The sequence below is a fragment of the Sapajus apella genome, unplaced genomic scaffold (genome assembly GCF_009761245.1).
Source record: "Sapajus apella isolate SASKATOON/1434 unplaced genomic scaffold, GSC_monkey_1.0 scaffold63, whole genome shotgun sequence".
In the NCBI taxonomy this organism is placed as follows: Eukaryota; Metazoa; Chordata; class Mammalia; order Primates; family Cebidae; genus Sapajus; species Sapajus apella.
This window is the reverse complement of record NW_022437003.1, coordinates 12,111,586-12,129,589: the sequence shown is the minus strand read 5'-3', so window position 1 is coordinate 12,129,589 and position 18,004 is coordinate 12,111,586. Positions and strand designations below refer to the sequence as shown.

The following is an 18,004-nucleotide window of genomic DNA, read 5'->3' as shown; positions in this document are numbered from 1 at the left end:
CAGTGGTCCATTTTCTATTATTGTTGAGTAGTATCTCATTGTATTAATATACCACAATTATTTTATCATTCACCTGTTGGGGGACATTTGGCTTATTTACATCTTGGGACTGTTAAAAATAAGGCTGCTATGAACAATCTTTAACAGACATGTGCCTCCATTTCTCTTGGGTACTCTCTAGGAGAGAATGTCTAAAGAAAAAAAGGGTGACCATAACAGGTGTTGGTAAGGATGTGGAGCAACTGGAATTCTTACATTGCTTTTGGCAAGGTAAAATGTTTACAAGTATGTTGGAAACGTTTTGATAGCTTCTTGAACAGATGTTCATTTACCACGTGATCGAGCCTAAATCCACCTCAGCCCCAACATCTAATAACCTATTGTGTGACTATAGGCAAGTTACCTAATCTCTATGAGTTTGGGTTTTCTCACATGTTAGATGGGGAAAATGATCAGTAATAACCTTACCAGGGATGGGGGAAAGTAAATCAAGGTGCTTGAAACAATCAACCTTGCTGCCAACAAATTTAGAGAAATGCAGCCTCTGTCAGAACTGGCTGTTAGTGGTTTTAACATTTTAATATGCCTAAGGATTTCCTGAAGATCTTACTAAAATGCAGATTCTGGGCTGGGTGCAGTGGCTCACCCCTGTAATCCCAGCACTCTGGGAGGAGGATGTGGGCAGATCGCAAGATCAGGAGTTTGAGACCAGCCTGGCCAATATGGTGAAACCCTGTCTCTACTAAAAATACAAAAAGTAGCTGGGCATGGTGGCGGGCACCTGTAGTCCCAGCTGTTTGGGAGGCTGAGGCAGGAGAATTGCTTGAACCCTGGAGGTGGAAGTTGCAGTGAGCTGAGATGGCACCACTGCACTCCAGCCTGGGCAACAGAGAGAGGCTCTGTCAAAAAAAAAAAAATGCAGATTCTGAAACAGGAGGTCTGGACTAGGGCTCAAGCTTCTGTAGTTCCCAAGTTCCCAGGTCCTAGTGATGCTATCCATGTAGGGACACATTTTGAGCAGCAAGACCCTGCACCAACAGTCTCACAGTAGAGTCTGTGTGTACACATCCTAGTCTCATTTTATAAAAAGAAAGTTTTAATCAGGCTCCAATTCTATAAACTTCAGTTTAAAAATTCTGAAGTTTTTGAGCAATAGATACCTTAGACTTGGACTTACTTTAAACTTAAAGAGTTTAACATCACTGTCAGACAAATGAGGGGGAGGGGGAAGCCCAGAGCTGAGAAGCACTGTGCCTAAAGTCACAGAGCCACAGACCTCTCAGTCCTTACGCTTACCACAAGTACAATGATTGAGGACAGGTTTCACCCAATTTTCCCTTAAACATACACCCTCATTGAGGAAACCCAAGGACAGAAGGACAGGGACTGGACTCCAAAGAGAAGCCAATGGCGGTATGATGCTTCTCTCTGATTCAGAATGTTCCTCTGAAGCTTTCCAAAGAACCAGAAGCAAACGACTAGTCCATCCACCTTGGAATCTATGCAAGATTTTATGTAAAGCATCCCTGGCCATCTCCACCCTGAAAATTATTTTCTTTCTTGGAAATTTCAAAAACAGCCAGAATTCAGACTCCGCTTTTCCTTGGTTTTGGGGTCTTTGAATCTCAGGCTTCAGCTTCTGACTTAAAAAAGGAGCCCTCCAGGAGAGCATAAAGTCACTGGAGTCCTCCTTGAAGTGCAGGCAGTAATGGTGGCAGCCAACCCCCACCACCCATGAGACAGTGGCTCAGGGAGGGTATTTCTCCATAAGCATGAGTAACCACTCCAGCTTCCTGGGAATGTGTGATAAATGTTCCCATGGCTGTGCTACGACCCAGTGGGTGCTGTTGGCTCTGTCTCACTACATATGTTATCTTCATGGTAGCTGCTCCCAAAAAGGGTTGCAACTCAAGGGAATCTCTTCACAGATTTGTGTCTGGCTTTAAAACAAGGAGCTCTCAAACATGTCAAATCAGGGAAGCAGACGGTGTCTCTATTTTGGGGTGCTTTTTCCCTTTGGGTTTGTAAAGGTTTCCTCTGGGAGGACTCTTCCCTTTTACATTCATGGGCTTGATTGCTTGCATGTTGCAAGCCAATTCTGCATTAGAGCCTTTTTCCAGGTATACAGTTTAGTGAGGTTCAGGTTGATCCAGAGGGAGGGAGGCAGCAGAAGTTGGGGGAGGAACACAGTGCTTAATGGACACAGCATGTAACATTAGTTGAATACTTCTTTGGTTGCCATAGGAATGAGAAGACTTTTGATTTTAAATCATAGCTCCTCCAGAGCTATGTTAAAAATGTGATGGTAGATTCTTGCTATTTACCACTACCAGCTTTTTAAATCAAGGGCTCTTTAAAAAAATGCAGCCCAAATGTTTACCCTGCCAGAGGAAGTTATACTCACCTGAAAAATGTTACTCCCAAGGCTTTAAGGGCAAAAGAACAAGAACTTCTCCCAAATACCTTGGGTCCCACAATTCCCAGGTCAGTGAAATAAAATGCAGTTTTGTTATTTTTTCCTCCCAGGAGAGATCTGTGAAATACACAAAAGAGCCTGTGATGGATGGTAACTCACTCAAGGCAATTATCATTATAGTGCTGTGAAAGCACATTTAAAAATCAATTGGTTTAAAACCAATAGCTCTTGAAACCATTTTTAAAGATTACTTGTTTAAAACATGGTGGTACACATTTTGTTTTGTTTTCATCAGTCACCCCTCCAATCCTTTTTGTTGCTATTCAAAGTTTGGACATGAGAGTGCCACTCCACAATTTCAGCATTAAACACAGTACCAGCTTTGAGTGTCTACTCCTTCCTCTCCCACCACCAAATAAGTACTGTATTCTCATCTACTTTGAAAAGCTAAGGAGAAATTAAACACATTAAATGTTGAACACCGTACGCAAAGCTTCCCAGGCAGCATACCAAAATGCTGCTCTCTCGGTTGCTGGTGGCTGAGACCCTAGAGTTGACTGCTTCTAGACACTTCTGCTCATTTACAGATAGATTTGTTTTCATTGTACGCCTTCAACATGAAAAAAAAAAAGTTAAAAATATCAAAGTTCGGGACAAACTGTAATCTCCCGAAGAAGGAATCAAACTAGCTTATTATTGCATTCCCAGCAACTACTTACAGTGTCTGGCACATATTGAGTAATAAACTATTATCTGCCAATGAAACAATGATAAATAAATGAATAATAGCAAAACATTTACAGTGGGCGAGATCTGTGGACCAAACCCTGGAAGAATAGAAACTTCAGTTGTTTCGTTTGTTTGTTTGTTCGTTTTGAGACATGGTCTTACTCTGTTACCCAGGCTAGAGTGCAGTGTTGCGATCACAGCTCACTGTTAACTCCAACCTCCTGGGCTCAATCGATCCTCTCACCTCAGCCTCCCAACGTGCTGGGAATATATACATGAGCCACCACAGCCCACTGGAACTTCAGTGGTTAAGCAATTACCCAATGTATAAAGTTCCCACTCTGTGCCAAACAGCTACATATATTGTGTCATTTAATTTGGCTGAGGAAAGAGAAGATGAACTCATGAAAATTCTGCTCTAGTTTGTCATTCACTGTTGCAAAGTTCTCTCAGGAACAGGGTAGTATAAAGAATAACAGATGTCCTTTTGGTGAAGATGTCTTGGCATCGATCCTCAATGCTTCCGAACTTTACATGGCCCACCAGAAAAAAAAAAAAAGGGACTTGAAGCACTCTCTGTGAAGAAAAATACTGATAATATCTAACACTCCTTGGGCGTGTACTATGAGCCAGGCAGTACTCCAGATGCTTCACACATATTAACTCATTTAATCTTCATGTATACGTACATAGTTAACTATAACATACGGTAGAGATATAGACAAAATACTACCAAATTTCAGAGGTCTAAGAGTTTATTTGCAATTGGAGTGATAGAGGCCATGTTTCAACATATTAGGTGGATATAGTTGGGTTGTCTAGGAAGGGGTGCCCTATTCTCTCAACTCCTTGCACACATGTAAGCTGTTCAAAAAATATTTTTAAATAATACCTAACCTATATACTTCCTGTGTTCAGGCTCTGTATTGTCTCATGTGGTCCTGATTTGTATTCCTTTGCTAGAGATGGAAACTGAGACCCAAGAAGATTAGCTTTCTCAGTTCCACAGCAGAAGTAGGATCCCCTAGATGATATTTTTAACCACTTCACTGCATTGTCTCCTGAATGATTAGCTAAGATTTCTTTGGTGTTCATTATACCTCAATTGAGGCTAAATATGACAGATTATTTTTCTTTCATTTACTCATAATGTTTATGATATATTAAAATGCCGTGAATGCCAACGAGGTTCTCTTTGTTTCAGAAAAGACGAATAAAGGCATTCCTTTCATGAGGGAGGAGTTGAGTCTTCTGTTACCTTTAATCAACTAGGAGCAGAGAATTATTATTTGGAAACTTAATGCCTGTGATAAGATACTCTTCAATGCCTTCAGGTGACAGATCCTAAAAGCATTTACCACTGAACAACAAATTAAATTAGGGACTATGTCATGAATAATAATAATTGTTTGTTATACAAAAATATGCATTAAATGTTCTTGCACATACACATACATAAGAAAAACATTAAGTATTAATATGTAAGCATACAGACTTTGCTGTAGAATGTGTCAGTGTATTTTAAAGCTAAAAGGGATGAGTCATCTAAGTTCTTTACTATTTAGATACAACCCACACTCCCTCCCTCCCTGTGGGCTCTCACGACTATATTCAGTCCTACTTTTTCAATGTGCTTGGGAGGCTCAAGGGCCATATCATCTATGTAGGGTCTATTATACTTGTGGCTCTTAGAGATTATTGTTCTTTCTTGAATATGTCTTTGGATATTTTCAGGTTGCTATCTGGATTTTTAGGGGAACTAGTAAAGGGCTAGTCTTCCCACTAGCAAACTTGTGATTAATTTGTCAGCCTTCTCCAGGAGAGTCAAAAATAAATCTCTCTCTCTCTCTCACACACACACACACACAGAGAGAGAGAGAGAGAGAGAGAGAGAGAGAAAGAAAGAGGTAGAGAAGAGAGAGAATGAAAGAATTGAGGGCAATGTGATTTTGTTGCCAGGTGGAACAAGTCAAATATCATAATTATGTATCCTAAAATTCATGTTAAAAAAGGTTACTATTGTCAACATACTTTTCCATCATTGGGTGGTAGTTCTAATGTCTTCCTATTTAGGTATTTGAGAGTTACTTGACTCTCTACTTGCTCTAGTAAGTTCTCTAGTAAGTAGAGAGTTACTAGAGAACTTTTTGTCTCTTTACTCAACATTCCCCCATTCCCCTATCTCCAGATGAATGACCTGGGCACTGCGATGAAGACTGAATCTGACTATTCTTTCTTCCAGACTAAAAGATTTCCATATTATAAGCAAGATCAACTTACTAGAATCCAGTTGGCAGAAGGGTAAGATGACATTTGGACTTTTGTTCTTTACTCTTTCAATTGACTTTTCTACTAAGTATTAACAGAGGGGAAAGGATATTTTCAGAAGTGGACAGCGAGTGGAGCCAAATGATGTCCTCTGCCTGACTCTGGCCCCGCCATATTGCCCAGTGTGCACCTCGTCCAGTGTGGTTCTCTCCAGGGCAGTTTCAAGAGCAGAGGGCTTTGTGGTTTTGGTATGAAGACTTTCCTGCTAACTGAGGATGGCCCAAGGGGAAACTCCTTTGGCATAATGTTATTGAACAGAATTAATGAATCCACCTCTGTATCTGTAAGGCAGCTTCAGGCCCTTGTTCAAATGGAGGTGCTAACAAATGTAATGCCCTTTTCTGCCAGCAGAATACCAGGTATGTTAAACTTAAGTAAGCCCTCAAAATATGACTGTAGGCTTACATGGAATGGAATTAAGCTCCTCTTCCCTGAGACTTCTTTCTCCACACACCTTCCCAATCCTCCCAGCCTTCTTTAGCTTTCTAACTATCATCAAAACTTATTTACAAGAAAGAACTGAAGGTTCAATTACTCTCAAGTAAAAAGAACTAATGATGGCTTAACATGTTTTCTCTACCAGCAAGATTTCAATATGAATAAAGCCTTAGATAAAATGTTTGCAGTACCTTTATCAATTAATGACAAGCCTTTTAAAAAAAGGAAAGGAGGCCATGCCTGTAATCCCAGCACTCTGGGAGGCTGAGATAGGAGGATCAATTGAGGCCAGGAGTTCTAGACCAGCCTGGGCAACATAGCAAGACCCCATCACTGTACATTTTTTTAACAAAAGAAAAAAAAGGAAGGAAATTTTTTGAGGGAGGGATTGGGAGATAAAGTGACTTACCAAGCAGAGCGAGCCACCACTGTTGAAACATTCTGGGGTCAGGTCTTTGCAAAAATGAATGGATATTGTTTTCTGTGATTGTCTAGCAAGCTAGCACTTCACAAAAGATTATTAATCTAGGTACCACACCAACAGATCCAAAATATCATCACACCTTAGGAAAGCCTCTAGGTTGCAGTGAGCTGAGGCCATTGCACTCCAGCCTGGGCAACAGAGCAAGACTCCATCTCAAAAACAAAAAAAAAAAAAAGAAAGAAAGAAAAGAAAAGAAAAGAAAAGAAAAGAAAAGAAAGAAAGAAAGAAAACCCTCTAATATTTTAAAGTTAGTTGGGTTTATTAGCAAAAAAAGAATCTTCTCCAGGATTTCATTTAGGTAGAAGGCCAAACCTCAAATAGTCCAACACAAATATAAAACATGGTTTTCTGGATAGCTCTGGAATATAAGGCAATTAAACAAGGAAAATCCATTGTAAAATAGTAAGCAAGAACTGTTTTATCTCTTAGCAAAGAGGATAAACCCAGACGGGCTCCAATCAAAGTCAACAGCATAATATAAAAAGAGCAAGTTATCTACTTACAAATAATATGATCTCTCCCAGAATGTTTGGGTTTTTTGCCATCCAATAGAATAAAGAAGAACACCTCCAAAATATATACAAGCTAATATCTTTACTTGCCTCTAGATTCCATCATGAAATATACCTCTATTTTGAATTAATTGAATACACCTGTTAGTGTATAGAATACTCACATACATATCCTCTTCCGATCAAACTGAATATAGAAAAGTATATATGTCTCTGCTATCTTATGCATTTTTAACAATTCTAGATTATTTGTTTCAATCTTACAGTTCTACACTTTTATATTTTAATGGCATTCATGTAAAAGATATGGCTCTATTTTGGAATTTTTCAAAATAATCTTTTATTTCTAGGTCATAGAGATATGTTAACACTTAGTTAAGTTTTCCAGAGCTGAAATCTTGAGGATGTTTTGGGTTGAATTGTTTAGTGCTGAATACATGTTAATTTGAATACTTGATCTAACCTTGCCTTCCTCTCTGATTTTATTATTTCTCAGAACAATGGATCATCATAAGTGTTGCTCTGGAGCAGTTTAAAGTTACAAAATAGAATTGAGCTGATCAGATTTTGACATTGGCTTTTGAACATTGCTTGCTTCACCATCTTTAAAAATAATTTTCTAACACACACACCTATATGTAATTTATAGCTATGTTCCACAGAGTGAGATCATTTTTTGAAAATCTATTTCAGAAGTTGGTCATATGATGCTAAAGAACACAGTAATTAATTATTTACTAAAAGTAAGTCCCTGTTTGCAAATGAATAATCATCCCCTTCCAAAATACATTTTTTTTCTTGTTTCTTTCTTTCTTTTTTTTTTTTTTTTGAGATAGAATCTTGCTCTGTCACCAGGGCTGGAGGGCAGTGGCATGATCTCAGCTCACTGCAACCTCCATCTCCTGGACTCAAATGATTCTCCTGCTCAGCCTCCCAAGTAGCTGGGATTACAGGCACCCACCACCACTCTTGGCTAACTTTTTGTATTTTTAGTAGAGATGGGGTTTCACTATGTTGGCCAGGCTTATCTCAAACTCCTGGCCTCAGGTGATCCATGCACCTTGGCCTCCCATAGGGCTGGGATTACAGACATGAGCCTCCTTGCCTGGCCCCAAACACATTTTTTTAAATTCAAATTTTCCCTTCTGAGTTTTCTTAAATCATGACCCTATTATGTGTTCACTTTGTAAAGTATTTTAAATTTCCCTTTCTTGGTCAACTCTTCAGAAATGACTGACTTTCAAATCTACCACCTACCCCTGGGAATCAACTCTATTTTTCACATTTCCAGTTTAGTATCCCTTTCTTCAATCACACGTTCATTTGCACTCACCTAAAGGCTTGGTCAGCAGCATAGACTTATACTCACTTTCTCTCTCTCTCTCTCTCTCTCTTTCTCTCTCTCTCTTTCTCTTTCTCTCTCTCTCTCTCTCTCTTTCTCTCACACACCTATGAGTCATTACAATTTCAACAGAATTACAATAATGAGTTCAGAACCTGTCGCCCACACCTCACAGTAAGTAAAAGGAACCAGGAGACAGCTTTCTCCTCTTATAAATGTCAAGTGTTCAGCATGTCTCCAGTGGGTGCTGAATAGAAAAGTAACCTTAAAGAAGTCAGCCCTTGGGTTGGAGCAAAGCTTTGAGAATTCAGAGTCCATAGTTGACTTTCCTACAAGGGCATACAATTGGTAGTTTCAGCTTCTTCTTTCATGAGGCTTAACTATCTGCAGCACCAGCTTGGTGTCTGAGTTGTTCTGATCAGGTGGGAAAGGGAGAGCCCACAAGACAAACAGCAGAGGATTTTCAGGTTTGTTTCAATGGCAGACACCTAAGCTGTGCATAGGGAGTGGGGCGGGGGGAGGTGGTGGCAGAGGGGTGTTGATGGTCTTCCTCCTGAGGCTTCTCAAATGTAAACTCTTTTTTCTTAACAAGCTGACCCACTGCACACCACACCTTGCTAATGACCAATTCTTTGGTCAACAAAGGGTGCAAGAGGATTGTGGAAAATCCACAGTAGGGCTTACATTTGGCTGTCACTATGCCTTTCATAAAGATCTTAAAGTATTGTGCCTGAAAGTCCTTACTGAGGTTTGGTAGGAAGGATATTGAACTAGAATAACTTGAGATACTAGCCAAAGTTTATTTTTGTTGTTGGGATTCTTTTGTTACATTTGAACAGGGAGAAATGCATTTAGGCAGACTGGCATGATTTGCGCTGGAGATTTGATGAGGCAGTTGGAAGCAAGGAAAGGAAGAAAGCCAGGCAAGAGGGAAGGGGTGACATCAAACGTGCCCTCTGTATTTCACCCCAGAAAACAGCTCCCAATTATAACTACCTGCCTTGTTGTGCAGCTCAGGATAAAAGTGGTGTTGCAACAAACCCTACTGGAGCAGCCTTTGTGATTAGAAAGTACTCCACACCTTGGAGAGCCGAGGAGACATGAGAATAATTTTAAATGCAAATTAAATTGAGGGGGTAGCAGAGAAGAACACATAAAAGACAGTAAAACAAAACCTTTCAATTTTCTTAAATTAGCAGTCTAATGTGTTCTAAAGAGCAGCTCCACTCAGATCTCTTCTTAGGGGTTGCATTTCATCACAGTATAAATGGGCAAATCCATCACTTCCCTCTGCTCAGTGTTCTTGAAACAAGATTGAAGGGAAAATTAGAAGCTGTTCATTTGGGCTTGTGGGCTCAGAAGCGTCACACTGCTTTGTTCTGTACTCTATCGTGTCCTGTCGAAAGAGGTCAACAAGTGCCGGTGAGTATCTGCTAATTTCTACTCTTCCTTTCATATATCTTTTTGGCTAGTTTTCCTTTGCAGGGAATGGGGGGTTGTGGGTGGGGGGAATCTCCCACAAGATCTATGCTATAATGCGTCTTTCAGAATCTGGGAAATTTCAGACAGCTTTTTAAGCTTCTTCCAGTGACTGATTCGCAGAAGGGAAGAGTTATTTTCAGCCTGGATGCCGGTGGCTGTTCTGTGTATTAATTATAACAGGGGAATGTCTAACATATGCTAAGCTAAAATGGCCTTTCCCTAAACTCCCCCCAAATTCCCTGCCACTCTTAGGCCAGCATTAGGGTGAGAACCAGTGTCCCCACAACAGTTTCTATACAACTTTTCTATATATTAAAATTTTAATTATTTCCTAACCTATTCTTTCGTGGCTGCAAATCAAACTAAGATTTGGGATTATAAAAATAAACTATGAAGACATAAATCTGTGTTTTTAATGACTATGACACTTCTCTGCATAAGAGATGGGGGGCCGGGGAATAGCCCTGCGTGATGTACACATGTGGATTTGATGATTTTCTGCCAAAGTTTTACACGGGAAACTGGTAATTTTCTTCCTTCGCAGGGGAGGGTGCAGAGGCTGAGGCTGGCGTCACCTTCCGTTGCTAAGGTAACGTGCTCTGGCCATTTTATCTGATAAAGGAAGTCCAGTGGACTGTATGCATTATTCATCACTGTTCTAATCAAACAATCAAAATCATTTATTTTCACCGGGAATATTAAGCAAGATCAAAGACACTCTGGCTGGAACAGCTCTTGTTTTACCGCCGACAGTTAGCCCTGGGCTTTTATTTTTTGCAGTAAGTATAATGGCTATTTGGGTATCTTTGGGTATTTGTAAAAGTTTTGTCTTACTGGACTTGGTTTCTTAAATTAAAATATATACTGTTAGAGAAACCAGTTGGATAAGCCTTCTGAGCTTGGTTTTAATGACTTTGTCTTGTTAATTCTTTCCAAAAAAATATTCTGCAGAAATAGAGATAATTCGGTTGTGCAAGTATCAGGGAAAGGCTACATAGGCTTGAAAAAATAACCCAACAGGCTGAATGCTTTCTGGGGAAGTATATTAGCTTTGTAACAGGCTGGAGTATGATAATGTCATAGGGATTATTGCAATGCTGCAATCATTGTTGCTGCTCTACCAAACAATTATTTCTCAAAAGCAGCCCCTGCCAGGCACAGGCAGGTGATGATCCTGTAGCACTTTATAAAATGTGCTGAAGGGAATCGCCTGAAAGGAAGGAATTCAAAGCATTCGTACAGCAGATAGATCAGTGTGTGTCATAAACGCAAGGCATCTATGAGTGGAGGCTTAGATTCCCAGGCGATTTTCCCTGCTCCGGGGGAATTCGAAAGTCCCAGGATCAGTTGAGGATCAACACTCACAACGCCTAACACTTAATGATGCTATTTATCAGATAGACCTTTTGAAAACCGATAGCGTGTGAAATTAACAGTATATGTTCCAGCGAATATAAAGCAAGGAAAGACTGGTATGTTATTTCTCTTTAGATCCGATCATCTGTTTTTCCTGGGTAGAATATATTACTTTTAATGAATGTTGGCTAAATGCTGCATTTTCTCATACGGTAGGGAAGCTATGCTGAGGGGTGGCTTTAGAATTGGAAATGTCAGTCAAATAGTAGAATATTATAATGGGATATTCTTATTCAAACATTGTAAAGTACATCTATATAGACACTTTATACTTGACATATAAGATATTGTGGATTTTTTTCCTCTTTATAGGTATTCAAGTGAACATTTTCTCTCAGAACTCCGTGTTTGGAACATCAAGGATGGATTATCCCAAAATGGATTATTTTCTGGATGTGGAGTCTGCTCATAGACTCTTGGATGTTGAGTCAGCTCAAAGATTCTTCTACAGTCAAGGAGCTCAAGGTAATAAAATAAGAAATTCCTCTCATTTGCACGTCGGTTTTATATGAACAGCCGTGTCGGGTGTAGTTGCTAGAGCTTTGCTCTGAAAGTTTAATAACTGGTATTTCTAAATTGATAACCTCTACCAAACTGCTGCTGGAATTGAGGCAGGCATATAATAGAACAAATAAATCCACACTTCTTGGATGTGGCTTAAAAAATACCCAACTTTTGATGCAAGTGCCCCTCAGAAAGCTATGTCAGAAATTATTTCCCACTGCCTTGTGTCCAATACTTATGTCCAAAGAGTCAGGGATGCTTTTCCCCTTAGAGAATTCCCAGTTTGCAGCCACTGTGATTGGAATCTTAGGGCATCGTGACCTAGTGGACTGGAATCGGCAGGATTAGGGGCTCCTGAGAGAAGCGTTGAGCTTCGCAATGGCTGCCTTCTCTATTTTAGCTGAATTCGGTTACTGCCTTAGAGAATTACCAGTGCACATTCAGGGAGAAAGCCTGCTGGGAAGTATGGCTGATGTGTCTGTTTTTATTACATGTTTCAAGATGGTCATTTAGGCTCCAGTTTTCTTGCCCTTCTGTTGGGGCATTTAGAATGTTTTTCCACCACGTTAAAGAAAGAAGCTGGAGTGTTATATGGGATCTCATGACAAGGAGGAGATTTCTTTTTACATATTTTATGTTTTCCTGGGATATTTAAGGTGTTCAGTCAAAGCAACCTGACAATGGGCATGTCCCAAATGGTGCAGGTGATGCATTTAGAAGGAGGACAATATGCCTATTTTAAAATAGAAAAGCAACTGAATTCTTAGTAGAAGTCACAAAGCAGAGCTGAGAAGAAAATGCAGTCAGTTTTTATAATTCTGGCATCTTTCGCTTTAGATGGCGATGGGAACTTCACACAGCCACTGATAATATCCTGCCTGGGCTTTCTAAAGTGGTCTTCTGAATTGCTTTTACCTCCCTCTCAAGCCAATTTATCGTGGTAACCTCAGGGGGCCTTGCAAGCCATCTCCTCTGCTTCCATTTCGCAGGGCATGACCCAGTCTTCTTAAAGTCAAGAGGGGTTGGAAACGATCTGGTTGATTTGCTGAGGTCTGTGTGCCCATCAGGAGAGCTGAAATCAGCAAAAGTGATATAATAGCTAATTCTCCTCAACCTTCTGGGTGTATGGAGTCAACATGGCTGTTATGAGCCACTTAAAGAGACATAAAAATGTGAGTGAGAAGGAAAAGAATGAGAGATTGGCCAGGACCTCCAACCTCTTCTGGGTCTGCAAGTAAGAAGATGCTAGAAGTAGATGTAGAATGGAGGAGGCTGGAAGAGGGTGGAGAATGAGATTAGGCTCAATCCCTTCTCCAGCGCCAAGGTCACACGTTGCTCCATCATTGGTCCATTCAACTGGAATGAGACAATAATTCTCTGTGGCGAGGTCTTCCCCCTGAACTGCATAGCCATCTGCAACAGAAAGGGAGGGGGTGGCAGTTAATTATAGAGAAAAAAGATGTCCACTTGGTCTTGCAGTGGGGATGGTATAAGCCTTTAAGAAGACTGTGGGCTCCAAGCTCTTATGGGAGGAAAGCAGGCAAGGTGTGGGAGGCTTGGAGGACTCAAGGCAGCCTTCTGGTTGTCAGCAGATGGAGCTGGGGGTGGAGTGGTCAGAATCGTCACCATCAGTGACTGTGGTTTAGACATCAGAGCTGGAAGGACTAGAAAATGCATAGGAGGTGGTAGCATAAGCTACTGCTGCTCACTGGAGTCATGTTCGTATTAATCAGGTGAATCAGGTGATATTCAATCAAGGATTCCTGGATTTGCGAGAGGGGAGGGGATTCCCCACACATTGTCTAGGTCAGTGTTTCAAAACCCCAGTCTTCCTGAATCAAACATCCAGGTGTAAGGCCAGTGAATTTGCATTTTAAGCAAGAACTCCAGGGATGGCTACCTAGCCAGTTCATCAGTCTAGGGGCAGCATTTACGAACCAGTCCACCTAATCCCGTTTTCTCTTCTTCCATTCTGGAACAGGAACACTGCCCTCAGTGCTAGAGGCAGGATAATATAGTGGTTGCAGGCTCCTTTGCAAAATGAAAACAGTAATAGTTCCTAATTCATAGGTTGTTAAGGGCATTAATGAAGTAAGGTTTTAAAGTGCTTAAAACAGTATCTGTCACATAAGAAATGCTATACACGAGCAAATCAATAAAGTAAAAATCCCTGGCAAAGGGCCATCCTCTTCAGTGTAAAACTTGATAATGGGCCAGGTGAGGTGGCTCTCACCTGTAATCTCAGCACTTTGGGAGGTTGAGGCTAGTGGATCACTGGAGGTCAGGAGTTCCAGACTAGCCTGACCAAAGTAGTGAAACCACGTGTCTTCTAAAAATACAAAAATTAGCCAGGCACAGTGACACATACCTGTAATCCCAGCTACTTGGGAGGCTGAGGTAGGAGAATCGCTTGAACCCAGGAGATGGAGGTTGCAGTGAGCGGGGGGTGCACCACTGCCCTCCAGCCTGGGCAGCAGAGTGAGATTCTGTCTCAAAAAAAAAAAAAAAAAAAAAAGAGCTTCACAATGAAGCTGCCTTGCAAGCAAGAACTGTGATCTGATAAAAGTTAAACCTATTTCTAGCAATAAAAACAAAAAAAAATAGAAATTTTAAATACATATAAAAATGCAGTGATTCATTTCTTGTCCTGTCAAAATCCAACTCAGGACAAAACTGAAAAATAGCTCATCTTGCTGCTCCCCATCTGTCTTGTCCTTCATTTCATTTTAAAGATGAGAGCCTCTCTCCCTCCAACTCCTTCCTCAGATCCCCAGCACACAGGATCTATCACCTTGGGAGGCTCCTTCCTCAAGTTCTGCTTTTACCATTTCCTGGCACTTGGCACTGCGTTGCATGGGTTCCTTGCTGTAACTTCCTCCCCTTTGCACAGACTCCACAGTCTGTCCTGGAAAACCAGTACCCCTTAGGCCTTATAAAGGAATGCGTGAATGGGTGAAAGCCTGAGTATACCATGGCCTGCGCCCTTCACATCCAAGCCAGATGCACACATTGCCATGACTCAAGCTTGCATCTAACCAATGGCAAGGCTCTGAGGACCAGTGAAGGAGGGCAATTTGGTGGCCAGCTCTTGAGAAACACGTTTGAGGTAATTACTGTCTTACGCTGTTGCTGAATCACTCCACGTGGCAGTTCTCTGTTCAGCCAGTCCAACCAGTGCAGAGGATATTAGTAAGGTCAGGTGGCTCCAATTTGATAATTTCTTCTAAAAAGAAGGCCCACTGGAAAGTACAGTATGGGGTTAAGTATCTAAAACTTGGGTGACCTAAGGCTTGGTTGGCTAAACTGTTGTGTGATTATTGCATTTTTGAGTGGTCTATTCTCACTATCGTGCAGTTATTTCTATAGACTGATCAAGTGTGCTTACAGATGTCAAATGTTTCTAAAGGGGAAAGCAAGATAATCTGAGTTTCTCTCGTTTCCCACATGACAGCTTCATATCAATTTATTTACAAACTCATAAAGTTCCAGGAAGAGAACACCTTCTATATTAATTATGTGCAAAATATTTATCCCAAGCCACAATGCCAGAATTATGTTTTTAATCTCCACAGAGCTGTTTTCTTAAATTTTTCTTGGAAAGAGAAAAGCCTTCTCCTGAGTAGAGGATGTTTTAGCTAGATAAAGCAAGAGAAATCCAGGACAGTGAGAAAAAGAAAAAGAAGGAAAAAGGCAATTTATCGTGAGACAAATTCTTTTGGAAGTCCCTGAGACTTTCAAAGGTGCCTTATCTGTTCTTCTGAATAAATAGCCTGTTATCTTCTCCCACCTCTATTTTCCCTTGGTTTGACCTCAAGGTGGGGGAGATCAGCTGCCTTTCTCATGATTCTGCTTTAGAAGGTATGATGTGTTGCAGAGAGCAGAAACTATCCAGGGTCATCCTGTTTGTCTCCTGTCAGTGAAAGAGGCTCTCTGGATTAACTAGTGAGTCATTTGCCAATAGTAAATCCTAACAGGAAGGGAGTTCTGTGAAAGTCCCCTTTAACTGCAAAGGAGAACCCCAGAGGTTCGAGATACATCTGGCTTCAAATATCAACATATCTTGACATCACATAATTTGAGCTCATCTGTCTTTCAGGTTTCTAACAGTGCTACCCCACACTCTCAAATTCAGACTCAGTAGTTTTGTAGTGAACAATTAAACTGGAAGAGAAGATATTATAAAAACACAAAATTAACATCATGAGATTTTTTAGGCTAAAATGGACACCATAACTCCCTTAGGTTTCTTCCTAAACCAAGAAAAACCGACCCTGGGAGGGCCAGCCCCAGGCTTCAGTGCTATATTTTCAACAAGCCCATGGGTTTTTAGGATGTATACTGGAGCTTGAGAATCACCATCACAGATCATCAGTCACTTGCTACTCACAGTGTGGTCCCAGACTGACAGCACCAGCTTCACTCATTTGGAGCTTGTTAGGAATGTAGAATCTCAGGCCCTACCCCAGACCTAGAGAAGGAATCTGCATTTTAACAAAATCTCCAGGTAGTTTTCTATGTTAGTGTTTGAAAAGCAATGATTGAATTCGGTGCACATTACAAACACCACTTGGAAGTTTTGTTTTGGTCTTTTTCTTTTTTCTTTTTTTTTTTTTTTTTGAGAGAGACAGAGAGAGGAGGGTCTGGCTCTGTCATCTCAGGCTGAAGTACAGTGACAGGATCATTGCAGCCTCAAACTCCGGAGCTCAAGCAATCCTCCAGCCTCAGTCTCCCAAAGTATCTGGGGGCTACAGGCACATGCCACCATGCCTTGCTAATTTCTTACTTTTTCATACAGACAGAATCTTGCTGTTTCCCAGGCTGGTCTTAAACTCCCGGCCTCACGCAGTCCTCTCACCTTAGCCTCCCAAAGTGCTGGGATTATAGGCATGAGCCACCACACAAGGCCACGCCTGAGAGCTTTTACAACCCAAAGGCTAGAGTCCACTATGGACCAATTAAATCAGAATTTCTGGGGATAAGCCCCACACATGAGAGTCTTTTAAATTGCCCCCATGAGATTCAAATGTGCAGCCAGGGTTGAGAAGTGCTGACCTTCATTTCATAGCAAAAGGTTTTAGCATCATGCACTTACTCTTGCCTAAATAATTTTCTCTAAGTCTTCTCCTTTAAATGAATTCAAACCATGGGGAAGCTGCAAATAGACTTTTAAAAAGCACTATGGACTGTTGTGGTTGCTCATGCCTGTAATTTCAGCACTTTGGGAGGCCGAGGCAGGCGGATCACCTGAGGTCAAGAGTTAAAGACCAGCCTGGCCAACATGGTGAAACCTCCATCTCTACTCAAAATACAAAAATTCACTGGGCATGGTGATGGGTGCCTATAAGCCTAGCTACTTGGGAGGCTGAGGCTGGAGAATCGCTTGAACTCAGGAGGTGGAGGTTGCAGCGAACCAAGATCACGCCACTGCACTCCAGTCTGGGCAACAGAGAGAGTCTCCATTTCAAAAATAACTAAATAAAAATAGAAATAAAAAGGACTGTGTATCAAGGGCTGCCCCTTGTATATTCATTGTTATCTGTTAATCCTCAAAGGAACTTTGGGAAGTGGGAATTCTATGCTCATGTCGCAGAGTAGAAAACTGAAGACTGATGAGGTGAACTATGTTGAAAGAGCTGTACATTTAGACAGAAGCAGAGTCAGGGTTTGCATTCACACATATCCGACTCCAAAGCCCAAGTGATTTTGTTTAAGCTATCTCATGCTGCTTGCCAGGAAGAGGCAACCTCTCATCTAGTCAGGTTAATCAAATCAACTCCGCAGATCAGCGAAGGTAACTTCCCTGACCAAACCACACTTCCAGAGATGGTTAAGCTATGGCCCAGAGTCATTCTGCTGGGAGTTCAAATCACACAGCTTAAAAGAAGACAGCAGAGACAGACCCAGATCTCATCTTACCACATCCATGCCCTGTCCACTGTGTGATATTTCTTTTCTCAAAAACCTTGGAAATTTAAATTACCTTCTAAAAGGAACACACATTAAGAGGCAGCCAATTGACAAAAGTCACTAGGCAATCCTAGTGACTCCTGCTAACGATTTCTCCTCTTTCGTCATTTAAAATAACACTTGGCATTAGAACCAGGCACGGTAGTCACTGTTACTTGTCATAATGTACCTTTTCTGTCATCTACATTGTCTTGTTCAACAAAGGAAAATGCCAGTTTTGACAACTGACGAATGCCACAGTGAGCAGCTAAGAGTCTCTTTAAGTTGTTTTTGGAAGTAGAGAGGTATTCATCTAAACTCCCTCTCTCCCCGCACACCTCCACCCACCTGCACGCTTTGCCCACTCTGTGAAATCGGTCAGAACAGCTGGCATTTGAATCTTTAAC

At 41.1% G+C, this 18,004-nt stretch overlaps 1 protein-coding gene across 8 annotated transcripts in view; it reads left to right on the top strand.

Annotated features, from left to right (window-relative positions):
- Positions 1–8,538: 8,538 nt before the first annotated feature.
- PHACTR1 (phosphatase and actin regulator 1) overlaps positions 8,539–18,004 on the top strand; it is a 586,592-nt gene continuing 577,126 nt past the window's right edge. The window contains exons 1-3 of one of the 8 annotated variants that reach the window (XM_032247689.1): positions 9,293–9,671; positions 10,276–10,320; positions 11,460–11,612. In XM_032247689.1, coding sequence (XP_032103580.1) covers positions 11,510–11,612 — 103 coding nt within the window. In that variant the 5' untranslated portion in view covers positions 9,293–9,671; positions 10,276–10,320; positions 11,460–11,509. Of the gene's footprint in view, positions 8,717–9,292; positions 9,672–10,275; positions 10,511–10,866; positions 11,204–11,459; positions 11,613–18,004 lie in introns of those variants that run through there. The other 7 variants (XM_032247687.1, XM_032247694.1, XM_032247693.1 and 4 more) reach the window with 7 other exon arrangements.